Raw genomic sequence first — 23,121 nt, forward strand, 5'->3', positions numbered from 1 at the left:
CTGCACAGTATACACTACACACACTTACTGTTTTTATTGTATATTCTGAGTGTACTGCATACTATTTGTGAATTTACATATTTATTTTCAGGAACACCAGAGGTCAGCATAACATCACACACTAATCTAATAGATCACAGTTTAATCAGACCAGGGAATCTATTATCAGTAATCTATTTAACTGTATAATTCAACTGTTGTCAGTATTAGTTTAAAAATAAATCAGTAAAAAATGTGTATTACTCTATATAATTCAATGTTTATATAGAGTTTATATAACACATTATTATTTTTAATGTGTATTACTGTATATAATTCAATGTTAGCGTAATATTAGCATTCATTTAAAATTAAATTAGTAAAATAACAGTGCAAATTTCATATCAGCATAAATTTAAAAAATCAGTAAAAGTATATATTAGTATATGCTATTTTAGTATTTTACCTAGTATATTTTTCACATAAATTATACATAAATGTTAGAAAAGAAATAATATTAAACCAAATATAAAATAGTATTTAAGATTAAAAATATATAAATACATATTATATATTTGCTTGTAAAAAAATAAAAAAAGTAGTAATTTTATTATCTTATTTTAACATTAAAATGAATATTAAAAAATATTCTGTTAATAGTAACAATGTTTTTTTTACAGAATGGCATCTCTTATTTTTATTAATGCATAATCCCAGGATAATATGTTCATTTAATTCAATTAGCTGGAATTTTTAACCATAATATATTTAAAATAATACAGCAAATAGACAAGCAGTGATTCGAGGACAAATGTTTATTCTGCACTTGCAACAGCGCACACAGGGTTCTGAGCAGCTCCTAGTGTTCAGACACTAAAGCAGTATCACATAGTAAAATAATCTCTACCCACAATGCACCTGCTCATCACCTCTAGATGTGATGACGGATTGAGTTCAAAAATATTAACTGCATCAATACAGGTGTACAACATTGACCACTCCTACTAAAGTGTCAAAGAACTGACAAATGAAACATCTCTATATGTTGGTCCTGAATATAAGAGGGTTCACTAGTTAATTTGTGTACGATATGCTGTCTAAAGAAAAAACCTCCTCTGTGCAGTTTCCAAACTTCTGTAAATGTGTTGTTCTTGTGACCTTTGGCTACTGCATTTACTATAGCATATAAAATAACTAACGTACAACATGCTGTGACCACATGAAGATGTATAAGCAGGCACTTTGGTACAATTATTTTTCTGATGGACAATAGCTGTATTCTGCATTCGAATATTTTAATATTATTAAACTATTTAACTAGAATTTACTGCTGTTGCATGAAACAAGCTTTAATAGTATTATATTTCTAATTTATCTCCATGTTCTTTCTCTTTTTCACATAATTTGAACTTAAATCAATATGTAATGGTCCATGTATTGATTTATATGGGAAGTAGCTATGTACTAAGATGAATAATGTAGTCAGCTGGTCGTTTTCCAAGTTAACCCCTTCATATTCTAAGCTTGTGAATATTTGCTGGTAAATGCCCTAAAAGCTCACAGTCACAGCTACAAATATATGCCATAATGCAATGACTGTAATACTGTGCAATATACTGAACTCTGCTAGTCCTTCATGTCCTGTACTTCCTCCTCAACTAGGAAATAAACGGATCTTTATGAACTGAATGAATGTTACAGACACAACAAGAAACAAACACAAACAAATGGAGTGTGACTTCATTTTAGAAAACGAGAGGATTGTACGCAGCATATAAAAACAACTGAGAGGAGTGGCAAGGCACGCTATCCAACTCAACACTGGAGTGATGGCTGCAGAAAACACTGTAAGGGTGTGAAAAAATAAATAAATAAAATATATTTTGCATAAAGCAAATAAAGCCTGATTAGTACCATTATGATTTTTTTTTTTTTTTTCATGAAAATTGGGCACATTTACAACCAAATTCTCATTGCCATAATGGATCTGGACATTTTACTTTAGAGTAAATTTATATTATTCTTAATTGTTTATTAGATTCTCAACTATATTAGAGTGAAGAAGTGTTGTACAAATGGCAGGAAATACAACTAAACATTATAATGCATAAATACTTTAAAAAGTAAATAAAATATTTCACAGTGCATTTTGGGTAAAAATGTGCTTAATTGTGATAAAAATAATTCAAATGGGCTTCATTTTCTTCATGCAAAACATTATTTAGTATTTATTTATTTGGATTCTGGAGTGAAATGTTTCCTGGACATGTATATGATTTGTAAAATTCATCCATAAACTGAAATTGCAATTTAAGCAAAGGGAGTAATATGAATAAATACTAGGAAGAAAAGGAGTTCCTAAAACAGAAGAATGAAAACTCCCTTCAGACTTTGGGTTTTTGTTCTGTTTCTCTCTGTCTGGTGTTTTCTCGTGTGTTTGTCTAGTCTACTACAGGGCTGTGAGAAACCCCGGGCCAGTCGTACATGTCGGGCAGAAAGGAATCGTAGTTGGTGTTCCACACAACCGATCTGACGTACGTTTCCTTATCCATAGGCTCTGGGTATCGAAACGCCATTCCCTTTGAATACACATACTCCACCACCTGCGCACAAAACAAACAGCGTCTCAGTGAGAGGTTATGACAAGTGAAAACAAGTGCCATTTGTGTCCCTTTTTAGGACTTCTGCAAGTGTTATGAAGGTAAATCTAACACTTTTCAATGACCACTTAAAGAAAATGTAAGCAATAAATTAAAGGGAACACAATACATAAGTATGTTCTCTAAATATAATTGTCTAAGGAGTGCGCAATGAGTTCTATCAGCAAAGCTTCAAAATACAACTTCCAACCAATTTCCATAACTTTTTTTTAGAAAAAAAACATAATTCTAAGATTTAAGTTGTGAAAGGGTGAATTAGGACCTTTATAAACCCTGCTTATATACATGCTGCATGATATTGGGGAAATTGCAATATTTAGTTTTTCTGTGATGCATATTGCGATATGAAAAACAGGGATTTTCACCAGATGATTTTAACAAATTAAAAAAATAAAATGACTTGGAGCTGCTGGGGTGATTTTATTTATTTATTTATTTATTGAGTGCATCTGCATAGAAAATAAGAATCAAGCCTGACAAAAGTCATTTTTGTGAAATCCTTTTAGGGCTGAATGATTTTGTGAAAAACTTGGGTGTTCATACTTCAGTTTACTTTTTACAATAACAAATCCAACCTTAATCAGCAACCATTTCAATCTTGTTTAATTATAAATCAATCCAAATTTTTCATAGTCCAAATTTCCACTGTTTTTGACCAATTCAATATGACTATAAAATAATAATCATCATGATTTTATTTTGATTATGAAATAAAAATATGAAACTAAGAGAGAAATGTTGCATTAAAACCGTTAAAATTTGTCATAAATGTTTTCCTTTTTAACTTTATAATTCTAATATTCACATCTCAATTTCTTTATTTTCAAACAGTAAACCATCAAGCTTTTATTTTGAAGGGTTGCTGGCAAATTTGAGAGTTTCAGAGAATTTCAGAGTAAACCTCAGCACTGTATGTTCATTTATGCTGCCTTCATGTGCCATCAGAAATGTCCTTTCTGAAGTTGTAATTACAAGTTTGTTGCATTCAAATGTAGATGACGTAACAGTTTCATCAATGTTTCTCTCCTCCGCTATGTTTAAAGTTTCCCAGTTGTAAATACGACTCAATCACAGCCTGTGACATACTGTGTCCTGAAACACACCTTGATGGCCATCTGCAGTGACACCTCTCTGATGTTGGACAGGGGTGGATACAGTCGGCCCTGACTCAGCTCTTCATCCGTCAGCTGATCCGCCAGCGTCTAACAAAACAATGTTTTATCAAGTTACAATATAAAATATTAACAAAAACAGGTAGTACAACAACTGCTTTTCACACACAGGTCATGCAGGGCTAATAACTTATGAAACATAACTCTAGAGAGGAGCGTTTTGCTAAATATATGCACTTTATTATTTAATGTACAGTATGTTTGAATAAATCTGTGATAAAAACCAAAAATGTAAATTTTTATATTTCAACAACAAGTTGAAGAAACATAATTATATCATAAAGAGTAATAAAAAAACGTATGTGCAACTTTAATGTTTAAACACAACTTTGCATGTTCAAAAATAAATAAATAATACAACTTAATTTTATTTTAGTGGTGAAAATTAATTTTAGCGCATCAACAAACATTAACAATTTGCATGATAATCAGCTACAAAAATTCCAGAAAATCTGTTGTGCAATTAGAAAATATTCATATAAAATGAAATGTATAAACACATGTGTAACATAACCCCTTTTAAATAAAAAAATAATGCACATTAAAAAACAAAGTATACTCAGGTCTTAAGTGTGGTTCAGGATTGTACTGTATATTTTACCTTTGCAGCTTCAAGGAAGACCGTATCACTGATGTGTCGCACTCCACTGAGTATAACAGCCAGAGCTACACCTGAAATCACAACCTATGGGTCAACACACGATAACCTGAGCAGGCCAGATCTACACTATTTGTTCTTAAGCATCTGCATATGCTTGTTAGATATTAGGAACTTTAAAATATGTATGTGTTTAGAGCTACCCACTAAAACCTCCATCCAATAACATTGACTATAATTAGTGCATGTTAATACCTGGGAATATATAAGCGTTGTTGCCCTGTCCAGGGGTCAGTATGCTGCCATCTTCTAGTGACACAGGTGCGAACGGACTGCCACTGGCAAACAAACACCTTCCCTGAAACAGAAACATATTCACTTATATTCACATACTGTACTCTGCATGTACACAATCTACTACATGCCTTCTCTCACCCGATTGATAGTTTATAGTCAATAGTTTAGGTTCAACTGCTTGTGGTTCATGTGTCTTTTTCCTGCAAATCTTAAGTAAGCATAAGAATAACTTTTATATTGCAAGTAATATTTCATGATGAACACTTAGCAACTTAAGTTTACTTGATTATCCATATATCATTTTTAAAGAAATCATATCAAATATGATCCTCAGGCTTTTGAGGATCTCTCATCATGTTACTGTATTGCGTTATGTGTTTTGAAACTACAGAGCTTTGATCATGAAGCTAAGCATTTAAATATCATTTTACTAAGACATGTTACTGGAGATGCAGAGAGACAACTGATATTTATATGCATTTTTGTAAGTAGTCTGCTATACACTGCTATAAAGATCTCATTTACAATACATAGAATTTCATCTTACTTTTTGGCCAAATAAATATCAGCAACTGCACCAAATTGCATATCTTTGCTCAGTTTGAGCCTCTGAATAAAACTGAGATACTATATGAGCCATAAAAGCCTGATATGCAACAAAAACACATGCAATTTTTTTTATTTTAGATTTTTTCTGGCTATTATTTGATATGCATGATTGATATTTAACCTGTGTGAGGCTGTAAGCGTCTTCAGCTGTACACTCTGCCTTAGCAGTCGGGTTGCTGAGGGCGAAGATTATGGGACGCTCGTTCAAGCTGCCCATTGCTTTGATGACATCATGAGAGAAGAGCCGGCCAGCACCTGCCACACCTGATGACATTGAGAAAGAGGTCAAAACATGCATACACATACATTAATACAGAATTCAGGGGTTATGTATGATGCATTCAGCTATATGCATAAACTATACGCAACAATAAAACAATGACAAGCCATGTATACTTGTATACAGTAACAAAAAGAGCTTGTTTAATTCTAATGAAGAAATAAATGACAGCTGTTTTGGTGTAATGCTTGACTAACTTTAAAAAGAAACTAAATAAAATGAAGGTTAAACCTCTAAAGGTTAAGCAGAGGTAGAATGCTTAACGTTGGGATTGATTTCTGTACAAGACACAGAGGGAGCAGCTTGTCTTACCAATGATTGCTGTGGGTTTAATAACATTGACAGCGTCTAAGAAGCTTTTCACGTCCCCGGGATCAGGATGAACAAAAGCCTCCTGATTACTATCTGTCTCATAAGCTCTGCCCTGAAAAACAGTGAAACGCACACCAGATTACTGGACTGCAGTTGTGAGTCTCAAAGCATGTGAAAAAAGAACTAGTTGGTAAATGACAGATTTTTTTAGAGGAGACTTGAGCTCAGATAGTCATTTAGCTAAGCTTACTAAAATACTGTGATTGCATTTCAGACACTGAAAACAACCTCAATAGTAGTACTCAGTGTTATTTCAGTACTATTTATGTATTATTATAGCTTTTATATTTTCAGTTTTACATTTTAAAATGTAGTAAATTTTTTTGTTATTTTACACTTGCAATTTATTTATTTATTTTAATATAGACCCTTTTAGGGCCGGCGTCACAATCAGCGCTAGCTGGAGGCAAAACAAAGCGAAAACTGGAGGCGGCCCTCCAGTTGCGGTTAAACAAGATAAAACGAGCTGACTGACAGAAACGATCGTCAAAAATGCTTGCATTTGCAGCGCACACTTCTTATCAGAAAAGGTTAAATAAAGTATTGTCTTTTGTTGTTATGGGCGTGTCTCACTATGTAATGTATGAAATAATGTCTGTGTGCATGTGTGTAAAACAACAAACTGACAATTTATATGCTTAATCATATGTAATTGTATATACATTGTTGTGATTAATTGTTGCTTGGAATAATAATGTAGCTGCAAAAATAGTTGCCTGCTGAAATTGAAATATATTCATGACTACATAGACACTGTGAGTTTGTCTTAACTATACAGGTTAGATGCGAGTCACTCAACCGAAGGGAATCCTGTCAGATCGTCCATCCTTTGAGTAAAAGCATGTGCGGGTCGCCCAATCTGGTTTCGTCAGTTAAAGTTAACCTTTTCAAATAAGCTATAGCTTACATATGCAGGTAAAACCGAATTTCTCCAGTTATTATTAAAAAACACGCTAAACAGACTTCATAGCTAGCGTTAGTGAAAGCGGTCAGAGGAATCTTTCTGCCTCCACCTAAGCTCCGCCACAGAAAAACGTCACAATGTTTTCTAACAGGAAAAGGGTCTATTACTATTTGTTTAATTAATTTTTATTTCAGTTTTAGTTTTAGCTCAGTTAGCATTTTTAGCTTAAATCTTTAGTGCTGTCAAATGATTAATCGCGATTAATTGCATCCAAAATAAAAGTTTTAGTTTACATAATATATGTATGTGTACTGTGTTTATTTATGTATATATAAATACACACACATACAGTATATTTTTTTAAATATTTACATGTATACATTTATGTATTAATATTATTATGTTTTATTTTATATATAAATATATTGAATATATTAACATTTTTCTTAAACATATACATGCATGTTTTTGTATTTATATATACATAAATATACACAGTACACACTCATTATGTAAACAAAAACTTTTATTTTGGATGCGATTAATCGTTTGACAGCACTATTAAAACTTTATTTCAGCTACTAATTTTGGTTAGTTACAAAATTTTTACTTAGTTCACTTACTATGCTTTTTTATAAATAAAATAAAATGAAATTTAAATATAAATTTTAAATTAAATTTATTTTATTTAAAATTACATTTTTTTATTTTAAATGATTCTGTTTTTAATTCATTTTATTTTAATTACCTGTAGTTATGATAATGAAATATGAAAATAACCCTGGTATCACTGAGAAGTCTGATAAGTTTTTAAGAGTCAGTTTATTTGTTTCAATGTTTCAAAACCAGGATTGACTAATCATTGTTAATATTCCATTTTTGTAGTAAAATCCATTTTAATTAAAGCAAACATCATTAGCACTATTGCTCATAGTTTTAGTGATTTTTAAAAACTCATATATCAAAAGTATTAACGTTTGGCTTATAAGTTATCATCAGGAAAGTGATCGTGCTTTTGCACACAATCAGACTTATGTGGAATTCTGCAAACAAATGACAGCCAAGTTTTTGTTTCTTGCAAACACTAACTTAGTTTGATATTTTGTCGTATGCAGACTTTCTGATAATTCTAACTTTGAGTTGGTGTAAAAAAATACTGTATACATGTTTAAGGCACACTCATCCTCTTACGCTCACCTTTACTAACAGACCGTATTTATCAAACATCCAGATTTTCTTTCTGGCTTCTGCCTGAGATATTCCCAACTCCATCATCGACATCACGATTAGATTAGCGATTCCCAGAGCTGCCTAAAAATAAACAATCCCAGATTAAATACACAGGCTATGTTGAAGTTTAATCTCATATCAAACCACACAGATTAAAAGACTGAGTTTGTGTTATTGTGTCTTTAAAATGTGTCACTTGTGCTCACCTCTCCAGCCCCCAGAAACAGAACTTTATGTTCAGTTATTGGCTTCCCCACAACACGCTGAGCTGCCAGTAAACCTGCCAGAGCTACTGATGCAGTGCCTGCGGATACACAAACACAACTACTGATGCTCAACAGACAAGCACACATCAAAAAATGATCAATCAAATATGCATTCCTGATGGAAATACCTGTGCTTGTAAGGTAAATGAGGACCAATCACAATTCAGTATGCAAATATGACAAAGACATCATTAGTCTCATTTAGATTTTGAAAAAAAAAAAAAAAACTGTAAATCTGGTCACACTTTCCTAAAAAATATTCATATTTTGAGGAATGATTCATGTTTGGATCACAAATGTTTCAGGAGTTATGTGCCAAAGCTTAATACTTAGTTTGAGAAGTTTGTTTAAAGCACTAATACTATGAGCAATAGTACTAATGATGCTTGTTTAAATTAAAATGGATTTAACTACAAAAATGGAATGTAAACAATGATTTCTGATTATGAACCAGTGCATTGAATCAAATGAAACCGATTCAGTAAAATTAATCAGATTTCTAAGTGCTACAGTGTTATCATTAACTTAAAGTAAAAGTAAAAACATTTTGGCTAAGTTAAATAAAGTTAAAATAAAATAAATATTAGACTAAAAACTTTTTACTAAATGAACTAAACAAAAATTAAAAACTGTTTCAAGTTTAAAACAGTTTAAGTTGAAGCACTAAAATTACTAACCGAACTAAAACTGAAATTAAAATAAATGAAACACTAAGTAATAATAAGTAATAAGTGTGCGGTACTGGTACACACCCTGGATGTCATCATTGAAGGTGCAGTACTTCTCACGGTATTTCTTCAGGAATCGGAAGGCATTGTGATTTCCAAAGTCCTCAAATTGTATGAGGGTGTCCTGTCCGTATTTATCCACCACAGCCTCCATGAACTCATCTATGAGATCGTCGTAGCGCTGGGTACGGTCACGCCGCTGATACAGACCCATGTAGAACGGGTCCCTCAGTAACTTCTGCAGAAACACAAAAACACAAATACACAGATAGAACAGCAGCTTTCATAAACCATCCATAAGAAAACCACAACAGTAGGATTCTTTCATATATTTAATCATTTTAAATACATTTAATAGTTCATATATATTATTGGAATTGTTTATGTCAAAACTGAGTTAAATAAAAAAACAGATATTTATTCATATTTTCACATTTTATTTATAGATAGATAGATGCGACTATAAATGTGTGATGATAAATCATTTCATTTATATATGTGTGTATATACATACACACACACACACAATCTATACAGCCATCAAATATTATCACTTATGACTGTTATGAGAATGAATGGTTACCAACCTCATTATCTGTGCCTACATCAATGCAGACCGGCAGACAACTCTCAGGCCGGATTCCAGCACAGGCCGTATAAAGACACAGCTTTCCTACAGGAATACCCATCCCATACACTCCCAGATCCCCCAGACCCAGGATACGCTCACCGTCCGTCACCACTACAGCCTGCAAACACACACACAGATGAAAGATCCCTCACTGTACTAACACAGACTCACTTAAGACATCAAATTATTAGTCTAAAAGATGTCGTTCACCAAAAAATCTAATCTTTGTCATGTGTTTGGAATAACATGAGGGTGAAATGACAAAACTTACTAATCAAAGATTGTCATCAAGCGCTTTAATAAAAATCAAAAAGCACCAGAATGCTGGAATGTTGAAATCCGATACCTTGACACTGGTCTCTGGCCAATTATCCAATATGGAACGAACATGTCCTTGGTCCTTAATGGAGATAAACAGACCTCTGTGAAAAAAGACAAAAATTTCAATCTCTCTACAAAACAAACACACAAACCAGTGTATCAGAGTAAATCTCCCCTATAATGACATTGAAAAAATAGTCCTAAATGAATACTTAACAAAACAATACTTTTCTGGTAAAATATATAGATATTTTGACTCCATTTTGAATGTGCATCTACTTTAAACTACACGTTGCCATATGTAAATGTCATGAACCTTAAATACAAAGTAACAGTTGGTTTATTGTGTACATGGTCGAGTGTAATGTTAACTTGCAGTTCGGTGAGTAAAATGTTAAATCTGTAAACGCCCTGACTGACTCAGTGTTGAAGGATTCAAATAGAAGTGTTCGTTAAACTGATTCAAATCAATGATTCATGAGTTTGTGAGTTGCATTGAATGATTCATTAAAAGAACTGATTCATAAGATTTATTCGTTCATCTACCAGACTGGTCACCCCATGTTTGTTTTTGCAGCCAGGGAAGACAAGTCATTTTTCAATTATAATCTAGAAATTATTATTTTTATTCTTTAATTTCTTTTGCTGTGATGTTGTAAATTCTGCGCAAGTTGCAATCTTGCACATCTAAAAATAATTTCAAGACCAGCTGAATAAGAGCATGCTAGGCATACAATCACAGCTGGGATTTGCACAGAAAAGGTTCAATGTATCATCGCTAAACAGGTAATAATTAATGAAGTGTAGCTTACTTGGGCCGCCTGAAGATATGTCCATACTGAGTACATGCGAGACCAACTGTAGGCGTGTAGACGATGGGCATGAGAGCCTCAATTTCTTCCATCAGCACGCGATAGAAGAGACGCTCGTTTCTTTCCTGAATCCCCATCAGATAGATGTACCTGTTCAAATTAGCCCATACTTATATCTGTATTCACACCATACTTAACTTTTGTAATTGGACATTTATAAACAGAAACAGAATATTGAGTGTCAAACAATGTTGCGTTGGACATTTTAGCTTTGCAATTTTATCTATAAAGATAATGAAAAGTAGGTAATGGTATTACATATATTGACTAATTATATGCTAATTACAGTGCCCTCCACTAATATCGGCACCCTTGGTAAATATGAGCAAAGGCGGCTGTGAAAATAAATCTGCATTGTTTATCCTTTTTATCTTTCATTAAAAAATTCACAAAATTCCAAACTATCATTGAAGTAAAACAATTGAAAGTGGGGGGGAAATCTCATTGTGAAATAAATGCTTTCTCTAGTTCATGTTGGCCACAATTATTGCAACGTCCTTTTCCCAGGGTAACAGCTCTGAGTTTACTCCTATAATGCCTGAAGAGTTTGGAGAACACCTGATAAGAGACTAAAGACCATTTTCTTCATAGAGAATCTATCCAGATCCTTCAGATTCACAGCTCCATGTTAGTGCTTCTTCTCTTCAGTTCACCCACTCATTTTCTATAGGGTTCAGCCGCCATTGCTCATATTTATCAAGGGTGCCAATATTAGTGGAGGGCACTGTGTATTATTGACTAATATATACTCCTGAGACCCAGCTATGGAGTTTTTGCCTCTGTAGTGGACATTATATTTTAGTGAATTTCTCTGAGACCTCACAAGTCACAGTTTTAAGCCTGGATGTCCTGTACAGAGCACATTCAGGGCTTTTTAGAGATACTAAATGTTTGGAAGTTTGACCATGACCACACCCTCTCCTAGGTCTTTAAAGGTATAGTCATCATTTACTCACCCTCAAGTAGTTCCAAACCTGTATGAATGTCTTTGTTCTGCTGAACACAAAGGAAGATATTTTGAAGAATGTGGGAAACAGAGCAGTTCTGGGGCACCATTGACTTCCATAGTATTTTTCTTTCCTACTATGGAAGTCAATGGTGCCCCAAAACAGCCTGGTTACAAACTTTCTTCAAAATATCTTCCTTTGTGTTCGGCAGATCAAAGAAATTCATACAGGTTTGGAACTACTTGAGGGCGAGTAAATGATGACAGAATTTTCATTTTTGGGTGAACTATCCCTTTAAAGATGGCTAAATTTAATTTAGTGAAAAATTTTACATCCTTATGGAAATATGATTATATCTTGTAATTGTCATTTAAATCTGAATAATTTTCTAATTGTTTGTCATAAAGCAACATCTCAGGAAAATGTTATGGGTTTTCAAATTCAAATATGACTTCCTGTTATGAAACAGGACATCATTTCATACATGTCCACTGCAGAGGACACCAGGACTAAAAGCATATTTATTATGCACTTTGGGAGACATAACAGTTGAATAGGAAAATAAATTATATATAAAACATTTTATGAAATATTAAGATATTATTATGAAAATCTGGCCAATTATTATTCCTATTATGACAATTCTTTTTTCAACATGCTGTCCCAACAGCAACACATTAATATGCAAATTAGATACAGTGTATAGATACACTGTGTTTAATGGGAAAACCAGTTTATGCAATTTTACATTTCTACAGAAGACATAGAATAAAATATAAATAAAATATAATTTTTCAAAAATGTTATTTTTCCATTTTTTTCTTATGGTCTAAACAATGTACTGACATGAAAAAATAATAATAATTTGGGGGTCTCAGGAGGATATATATATATATATATATATATACTAATATTCTTTTTTTAGCCACACAGCCTTAATTACAGAATTTCTCATGGTAAACATCAGATTTTATATGGACATTTTAAATTAATTTTAAATTCAAATCAAATTATGAAACAGCTCTTATTTTCTGAAATGGATAGCAAAGTGAATGAATGTACTTCTGCAGTGGGTCGGACATCTTCTTCAGGTTCTTCTGGAAGCGCATGGCTTGGGTGTCCTGCGTCTCGATCTTTGGTGGCAACAGACCATGAATGCCCAAAATCTGCCGTTCCTTCAGAGAGAAGGCCATGCCCTGTGCATGCACAAATACACAATGAATGTTTACAATACATTTGTACCTTTTTTTTTTTTTTTTTTAGTAGTGTCAAATAGAGGATTGCAGGGACAATGCTAATGTGTTGGGAGTGTCTGTCAGTCAACTGAGGCTTTTTTTCAGCTGATTTTTGGCATATTTTAATCAAACTAGATTTAAATTTTGAATGCCTAACAATCGTCAGATGTGGCATGAAGTATATTATATTGTTTTTACAACCAGTGATCAAGTTTTTTTTCCTATTAATGAACAAAACAATTAATACAATAATAATATTAATAATAAATATGATCAAAACATTTTATATTTAAAAAATAAAATGACATTAAAAATAATAATAGAAATACAATAAAATTGTAACAAGAGCAAAAAAGTTTAAAAGATAAAAGTAAATACAATAACAATAATGCAATTAATTAATGATAATGATAATAATAATAATAATAATAATAATAATAATAATAATAATAATAATAATAATAATAATCAATTACAAAATAACACAAAATTAACAATCAATTATAAAATTAAATTAAACAAAATTAAATATAAAACATGAATAAATCTTATATTTACAAACCTAAACAAAACTATATCCATATGTGGTTTGAAATTATTACATTTATATAATTAATAATTATTATATTATATTTTATTTATTTATTTATTTGTTTGTTTATTTTATGAGCGTGTTAAGATTCAAGAAGACATTCAAAAATAACAATGTCTACAAATGTATCAAGTTTCATTGCTTGCTTGGTGCAACAACAACAGTTTTTTTAGGGTCACGGGTTTGCTCAAATCTCCAACCAGAATGAGCAATAGTGCTGCTTGCCTTAGCAAACAGAATTATAGACAAAGCCACACACACAAAGACAACTGCAGATGGTCTAGACTCTGGTCTAATGCATTGTCTATGCAGAAGGCTGTGACATATGGAGTGCACAGAACACAATAGGTCATACAGAGGCCCTGAAACACTGGCTTTATGTGTGTTCGGGGGTGGGCTGGAGCCCTGCTCTGCTGTACATTAAAACCATGCATGACTCTTTGACCTGAGATGCCACAAATGTACATACATCCTATGTGTGAGGAGGAAATGTCTGCGGGGAGGAGAGCAAAGGAGAACGATGACCAATGAGTGTCAGCGAGAGGGAAACACCCATCTATAACATACAGGAACTGCCTTCACTTTACATTCCATATGCCTGGAGTGTGCACGCATGTGTGTTTGAGCATGTTTGAGGACTGGGAACAGTCTTTAACAGGGTTGCAGGTCTTTTCTGAACAGCAGGAAAAATTATGTTAAATGCAATGGGCAACCAAACTCATCTGTATTTTGTTGCAAATTCACCTCATTTAGCAAAAGCAAAAAAAAAAAACACTACACAAGGTAAAAGAAAATGTGACCCAGACTACATTAAATACCATTCTAGTAAAATAAAAAACAAAGTTAGATTGAGTAAACATTAATAATAAAGAATAAAATAAAATAGTAACAATAACAATGATCAAAATAACATTTTAAAGTTGCAAAAAAAAAAAAGAAAGAAAATATATAAAATAATAAAAATAAAATAAATGTGATGTCTACAAACTGATGTTTATTTATAATTTTACTAAGTATAGTTAAATAATAAAAATAATTAATGGATAAATACTTATTACAAAAACATACGTGGTCAGAATCGTTGGCACCCTTGGTAAATATGATCAAAGAAGGCTGTGGAAATTAATCTGCATTGTTAATCCTTTTGATCTATTATTTAAAAAATTCACAAAAACCTAACTTTTCATTGGAGAATAAGAATTTAAAATGGGGGGAAATATCATTGTGAAATAAATGTTTTTCTCTAATACACATTGGACACAATTAACGACACCCTTTTATTCAATACTTTTTGAAACCTCCATTTGCCAAAATAGCATCGGAGTTTTCTCCTATAATGCCTGATGAGGTTAGAGAACACCTGACAAGAGATCAGAGACCATTCCTTCATCCAGAATCACTCCAGACCCTTTAGATTCCCAGCTCCATGTTGGTGCTGCCTCTCTTCAGTTCACTCATTTTCTACAGGGTTCAGGTCAGAGGACTGGAATGGCCAGCAGAAGCTTGGTTTTGTGCTCAGTGACCCTTTTTTGTGTTGTTTTTGAGGTTTGTGTTTGGATTATTGTACGGTTGGAAGATCCAAACATGGCCCATTATATGATTTCTAACAGAGTCAGTCACTCATTGATTTTTTATCTGTTGGTATTTGATAGAATCCATGATGCCATGTGTCTAAACAAGATGTCCAGGACCTCCAGCAGAAATATAGGCCCACAACATCAAAAATACAGCAGTATATTTCATGGGGTACTTTTTATCCCTGTGTTCACCAAACCCATCTTGAGTGTTTGCTGCTAAAAAGCTCATTTTTTTGTTTCATCTGACCATAGAAGTCAGTCCCATTTGAAGTTCCAGTCGTGTCCGACAACTGAACATGCAGGAGATTGTTTTTTGGTGAAAGCATTTTATTTTCTTGATTTTTTTCTTTAAGCCCTCCCAAAGAACATGTGGTGATGTAGGTGCTGTTTGATAATTGTTTTTAAAGTTTTCTGACCCCGAAACTCAACTATTTTCTGCAATTCTCCAGCTGTGGTCCTTGGAGAGTCTTTAGCCACTCAAACTCTCCTTCTCACCGTGCATTAGGACGATATAGACACACGTCCACTTCCAGGCAGTTTCGTAACATTTTATGTTGATTGGAAATTCTTAATTATTGCCCTGATGGTGGAAATGGGAATTTTCACTGCTCTTGCTCTTTTCTTAAAGCCACTTCACTAATTTGTGAAGCTCAATTATCTTTTTCCTGTGATGGGTGATTAATTTGGAATTTGGGCTTTGTTTTCCCTCGTATTTATATTTCTGTGAAATAGGAAGCCATGGCTGGATAATTTCATGTTCATAATAACGCTGGTGTGCTCAAAATTGTGAATATGAATGTGAATATATTTCAGATATATTTTACTCATAAAAATTTCTAGGGGTATCAGCAATTGTGTCCAACGTGTATTTGAGAAAAAACATTTATTTCATAATGATATTTCCCCCCATTTTAAATTCTTATTCTCCAATGAAAGGTTAGATTTTTGTGAATTTTTTAAATAATAGATCAAATGGATTAACAATGCAGATTTATTTCCACAGCCGCCTTTGATCATATTTACCAAGGGTACCAACAATTCTGACCACGTGTGTAATCATTTGCAATGTGTCAGATTTCAAATAGACATTCAAGAGTACAAAGTCTACAAACAGACCAAATTTCATGATTTTAAGAGTTGCAGGTTTGTTCAAATCCCAAACCACAAGCATGAGCAATACTACTAGTGATGCTTAGTTAGTCATTTTGGTGATAACTAATTATTTGTTTTTCGGTGCACAATCATCTCATTTGGCAAAAGCTTGTCAAGTCAGACAGGTGACGACACTGACATGCCTTCATCTTCAAAAAAAACAATCGAAATTACACAAAGTAAAATAAAACACGACCCAGACTACATTAAATACAACTGCAGCAAGGATAAACATAGTTTGTCAACCACCATATGCTTTGTGATGAGAATTACTGGCTGCTGAGAGCATGAAACCATCAGGCAGTTTAGTTTAGTTTTGTACAATAATCAATTTTGGATCAGTCCTGGGTCATCGCTTGATTTCCAGAGTAAAGTAATAGCCCTGAAGCAAAACCGGTGGTCTACAGGACGGAAATGAAGCACACACCCATGTTTTCTAGGATACGTGGCACTTCTGCTGAGTCACTCCTCTAATGTTTTCCAGACAAAAGCGTTCAGACCCTCAACACACACAGGGGCGGTGTTAGAAAGTGTGTATGCATCTGTGCTGGGGAGTAAAAAAAACTAGCACGTAAAAAAACTAAGCAGGTAGTGGTGGGGCATGACAAAACACTGTCATACTGTGTGCATGCAGTCAGTCTAACATTCAAGTGAGCTGAGGCAGTAATTAAACACACTCTACTAAAATGTCCAGTTTAATTTAGTTTAAGATTACATGATATATATAGAAATAAAATCCATATAGCGATATATGGCAGTGATTTAATTAAATATGGAAAGCGTGGCACTGTGTTCATCTACACACATACAGCTCATGATATGACATATGACACACCATATATTTATTTACTCTATTTTCTATTCTTTCTATTTCTTGTTTTAATAATTTATTTGATAATCACATAAAAATCATAAGAATTATTTTCTAATCAGTTATTGAATAGGTCAAAAAGAGTGGGAATGTGGCCTATGAAAACTCTTTTAAACTCTGTGGTTTGAGTTGGTTCTTGTAAGGGTATTACACTAAAAGGACGGTCACATTAAAAAAAAAGTCTTAGGCTGTTGATACACGGGGCAACATTTTGAGCAATTTTGCCAGGCAACTTTTTTTTGAGCAATGTTGCAATTAGGCACTTTCCCATTGAGAATGGATAACAAATTTCTTTCTGGATATTTTAGATAGGTCGTGGGTCCTGTGTCTCATCTGGTTGCCCTGGTTGCTCAGCAACATTGCTCAAAAAGTGTGCAGTGTATCATCAGCTTTAGAGTAGACGTATATAAATATAACAATATAATTATATTTTTTTAGTAATATTACAACAAATCTAAAAAAAAAAAAAAGACAAAAATTATTATAAATCATATTATAATAATATATATTATAACTACATACTACAGAAAGTCAAAATATTGCAATGCCATTTTTCCCCCCCCAATATCGCGCAGCTCTATATTAGTTAACGATATTGTATATTCTCTTAACTGGTTAAAAAAACTGACTAATATAAAACAGAGTTAATACTGTTATTTTGAACACTACTCAATATTGGATGGGAATTTGTGTGTTATTTTATTGGTAGAAAATTAAATATTTAGTGGCTTAGTATTAGTATTGTTATTCTTCATCCTTTGTGTTACTGATTTGAACAAACCCATAAATCCAAATTTAAAACTTTGGGGAGTAACACTTCCTGCACCATTTTTTGTACTTAAGTGCAAGTGTATGTGTTTGAGTTTAATGCTGTCATTGCAACTCCTCATTGTTTTTGTGCTATTTATAACATTTACATCATTTAAATGCTGCAAATTACAGATTAGATTCTCCAGTGCTCTATAAATGATATTAGAAACCAGAAAGGACAGAGACTCAAAGAGACACAGAGACAGAACTAGAAGGACAGACAGATTGTGTTTAGTCTAACCTTGTTGGTACGTGGGTTGAGCATGAGTGGTTTCCCCTTCTCTTTAGTGTGAACCCATCGGCACACACTCACACACGGCCTCACACTTGTGCTTAATCTGGACAGCATGGCTGCACTGATACCGACAAACACCTGCAAAAGAAAACATTGAAATAATACATGCAAACACACACTTAATGCACTCAGACACAAAAACAGATCATTCGGATCAGCAGTGTCTGATAGAAGAGCACTTATCAGCTGATTAGATTGAATTATTATGGCTGATCTGTCAGCAGCACTCGGTTCTCACACCACAATCCTCTCTGAGAACATTATGAGTGACCGCTGTGCTGATAAACATTCATGCCAGAGTCCTTATAAAGGAGATCAGCACACAGAAGAACATCTCTGTAGCCTTTATAAATGCAGTGGCCCTTGAGAAGTGGATTAAAGCAAAAAATAAAATAAAAAATATTTTATAAATAAAATAAATAGAAATGCTTGCTAAAAATGCTTACTAAAATATATATTATATTGCTCACCTGCATGTCATGTGACCATTAACCAATAACTATGAACAAAATTAATATTGTAATTTTAACTTTACATCTCAGGGGTATAAAATATTTAAGGCCAAAGGGGTTCGGCTGACAAAAAAAGTTTGGGATTTCCTGGAATATTTAATCTATGAATGTAAATTGTCATCACCTTCTACTTTCATGTTCATGCAGCGTATGATAATTTGAGCATTTGTAATTTCAACCCATTTTAACTGTTAGTAGCAACACTATCAGTTACTTTATTCAAATCTAATCTGTTAGGCAGCTAAAGGACTTTAACTTTGTGAAATATTTAAAACAATGCACAACAGACAACCAAATGTTGAAGTTTGCAAGGCAGGCATAAAAACAGACACGTGATCACTGAACAAGACAACGTAGCACTGGCGCAATAAGGCAAGTGATAATTCTCAGTAAATAATGTAAATCATGACAAATATTGCATTTTTGGATGAGCTATTCTTTTAGGAACAAATCACATTACTTGACTCAACAGTCAACACTACACAAACAATCAGCTCCCTTCCGGCATGCTCTGATCTTACAGTCCGAGAGACACTCACCGTCACACACACACTTACAGTGATCTTACACTCACAATCTCAACAACACACAAGGAATCAGGGCAATGAATGAGATTAACCCAAACTGGGGTTTGTGAGGGAACTGCAGTGGGTTAGTGAGCTGATGAAAATAAGTAGTAATAAAAAAGTCAAATTAAAATACAACAAATAAAACAATCTATATGTCTTGTGCACATCAACCAACATCAGAGAACCGTAAACATGTGGATGGGTTGTTACTTAAAATCCTAGAAGGTAGTTTGAAGTAAATATTTTATGGGCTTTTAATGGCTTTGTCAGACCAACAAATTTGTGAATCCCTGATATTAATGCTTTTTCAAAAAAAAAAAATAAATAAACATTTAGCAATCACCCACACACATTATTATGGACTATTTTTATGAATGAAAACCAGATATTTTTACAAAACAATTAGGAAGACAAAAAAAATTACATGAGGGCGAGTAAATAATTACAAAATGTTAATTTTTGTGTGAATCAAAATGTTAATATAATTTACCCACATATAAGACATCACCGATTCACTCAAATAACAAAAAAACAAAACAGTGATGAATGGAAATTATGAAGCATTAAGCACAATCATATTAAACGTATTCAACATGTTAAATTATCCTATGTCTCAAATATCCATTTTAATAGAACGTGGATCTAATATCACTTAAGATTCAATCACATACTCAACTCTAAAACAAAATAATCAGGTGTCTCATGACTGCTGGTTTGTATGTCTGCATGTAAGCAGTTAAACACACTCATGTCAGCACTGATCTCGCCTACTTTGCAATATGTAGAGGAAGTGAAACCTGTACAAACATAGAGCCAAACCCTTATACAACAAATAACTCATCACCAGCCACCTACAGTCGCTCCTTATCGATTTATCACACGGTGTTCTTCTGGGTCATTAAAAAGTGTCAAAGTACAAAATAGTGGTGCATGCTGATATCATCACTGTTGTTAGGTCGGGACTGTTTCATCCGGTGTGAATCACAGCAGACTAAGTTTAAGTGTCTCGTTCAAGGGTGCAACAATGACGGAGCAGAGAGCTCTGGGGTCACTCCAAACTGGGACATTTAAAGAAATAGTTCACCCAAAACACGAAAGCAGTGTATTCCAAGATATTTTGAACTAAGGTATTACATGAAGAACAGACTAGAAAGCAACTACTTGCAATGCGATTTTAAATTTATGCATTTGGCAGATGCTTTTATCCAAAGCAAATTGGATATTTGCAATTTAAGGCATTCCCTGGGACTTGAACCCATGACCTTAGCGTTGCTATCGCCATGCCCTTATACACCCAAGTTACCAAACTAAATACAAATGATTACAGATCATTCACCATCAGGCTACAACTGTGTCCCAGACATAGAAAACAAGCATTCTTTCTGTAAGGCTGTTCCTGCCATGACCTTTGACAAGTGACACCAAAGGTTATTTTAGGGACCAAATGGGAAGTCACACCAGATCCGCCCAACCTCACAGTTGATGAACACATCCTAAGCAAGCAAATGCAGTGTTTCCGACATAATTTGTGTGATTTATGGAAATACAATTAAGGGCATGCAAGTGTCTTGATTAAGGGCACAATAATGAAGATAGGTTGTGGATTAAACCTAAAGCCTTTCAGACGCCAGCCCAGATCTCAAACAACTATATGACGATACCCTTAGAAGTTTTGGAGAAAGTAGTATGACACAACTGGGACAGTTCATCGATCACTCAGTTCAGGGTTTGAACCTACAATCTCCAGTCATTAGCCCAGCTTGTAAAGGAATACAAACCTACAAGCTTTCAGTTACCAGGCTACTAGATAATTAACTACTAAGCCACGACACCCATTAAAGTGATTTTATTCAAATAGATTAAATACACAGTGCTAATCATTAAGGCAAGAAACCACATGTGATCACCATACTTCACTAGTTAATTTATTACAGTACATTAAGACAATTGTTTTGTATCACAAGTTTTCAGGAATTATGTTTAAATATGGAAACGAGGCATTACTAATTAAATATGCATTTGTTCCAATTAAAAATTCTTGTTTCATTTTGTTGATATTTCACATATTGGAGTTTTTAAGCACGCCATAAATCAGAAAATGTTGTGAACAATATTTTCAGTTTTTTTTTTTTTTTTTTGTTACTTGCTGCAGTTTTGGGGTTGTAATTCAACACAATCAAAAATTATCTTTTAAAATACTCAACAGATGTTTACTTCATCCCAATTACTTTCATTAGCCCCGAGTCCTGTATGTAATATAAGTGTGTAAGTAAGTAAGTAAGTAAGTAAGTGTGTAAGTGTAAGTGTAAGTAAGTGTGTGTGTGTGTGTGTGTGTGTGTGTGTGTGTGTGTGTGTGTGTGTGTGTGTGTGTGCAAGTGTGTGTGTGTGTGTGTGTGTGTGTGTGTGTGTGTGTGAGAGAGAGAGAGGGGGAGTGTACAGTGAGTGGTCATTGAAAATTTGTTCTGATAAATGTTCTTCACAGAAAATGAGCCAAGACCAATGAGTCTGAAAAAATTATTAATAGTATGATTTTTCTCTTGATAAAAAGTGAACACGGGTCCCACAGAGCACAGACCCGTACACCATTCAAGGGTTAAACCCTCTGTAAAAACCTTATAGAATATAGATAGGAATTCAGCTGCAAGGTCTGATTTATGTAAGTGATACTGAGGTGGAGAAAAAAAAAAAAATCGAGAAAATAGCCTATAAATGTAAAGTTAATGTAACTGAAAAATACCGATACAGATAGATGAAGTGTGATTAAGTTCACACTTCAATGTAAACTGGGGGGTGTTTTCTTTTCACTAGTCTGCAAGAAGACGTTATGAAAGCAAAACAGCCCAAAATCTCCTAATTGACTAATGCCTGAAAAAACAATGCTGTTGCATGTAGTATCTTGTCGTCAAATCTTTAACAATTAAGCCTATTAAAACAGATCTACTGCTCTGAAACCGTTAGATAATGCAGCAAAACCGAAGTGCAACAAGTGGACAATCACAATAATGTTAATGTTAAACCGGAAGGCCATCGTTAATTTATTTAACAATCATGTAAACACATTGTAGAAATGAGTCTAATAGTTGAGTGAGGTGGTCTAGTGAAGTGATGACAGATGCTGTTTAGCTAAGCTAACACAAAAGGCTCAAAATACTCAACATACTCCCTCCAGAGCTCTCATAAAGGATATATCTGAAGCCTTACCCTTTCCTTCAAACGTCTCAGAGTCAGTTGGTCACAATAATACGCGACTGATCATTATATTTTAGATAAATTCACCGGTCTGAGGTCTGTGCGTCAGGCCGCGCACAGTGAGTGACAGCCGCGAGTCTTCTTGGCACGAGACATTCTAACACAACCGCCGACAGCCAATCAGAAACGAGCAACGCCACAGCGCTTAAATTTACCGTAAAGTTCGTAAATAACGCGCAAATAAACAACAACAAAGACCGCCGACCACAGAAGCGGAAGGAAAATTATGAAATCACCGTAGGTTTCTTGCACAAACCTCATCTCATTCCTCAGTTGAGTTTTTGCAAGCCAGAGTTAGGATGCAAGTTAAAGGAAGACTAAAATAGTCGTGTTTTCGTTTTAGTCTTCTAGTTTTACAAATAAAGTAAGAATATAATTAATAATAATAATAAT

General features: G+C 33.7%; 1 protein-coding gene across 1 annotated transcript; it reads right to left on the bottom strand.

Annotated features, from left to right (window-relative positions):
• Positions 1 to 776: 776 nt before the first annotated feature.
• Positions 777 to 22,834, bottom strand: me2 (malic enzyme 2, NAD(+)-dependent, mitochondrial). The gene is made up of 15 exons (XM_058777162.1): positions 22,681 to 22,834; positions 18,345 to 18,476; positions 12,929 to 13,062; positions 10,860 to 11,009; positions 10,073 to 10,148; positions 9,683 to 9,844; positions 9,120 to 9,333; positions 8,308 to 8,405; positions 8,069 to 8,182; positions 5,908 to 6,019; positions 5,437 to 5,579; positions 4,665 to 4,767; positions 4,413 to 4,483; positions 3,743 to 3,841; positions 777 to 2,582 (listed from the first exon to the last, which is right to left on the bottom strand). Exons 2-15 carry the CDS (start codon positions 18,450 to 18,452, stop codon positions 2,421 to 2,423), a joined length of 1,746 nt encoding a protein of 581 aa, XP_058633145.1. The 5' UTR covers positions 18,453 to 18,476; positions 22,681 to 22,834; the 3' UTR covers positions 777 to 2,420.
• Between the last annotated feature and the right edge of the window lie 287 nt (positions 22,835 to 23,121).

This window comes from Onychostoma macrolepis, chromosome 05 (genome assembly GCF_012432095.1).
Source record: "Onychostoma macrolepis isolate SWU-2019 chromosome 05, ASM1243209v1, whole genome shotgun sequence".
Taxonomy (NCBI): Eukaryota; Metazoa; Chordata; class Actinopteri; order Cypriniformes; family Cyprinidae; genus Onychostoma; species Onychostoma macrolepis.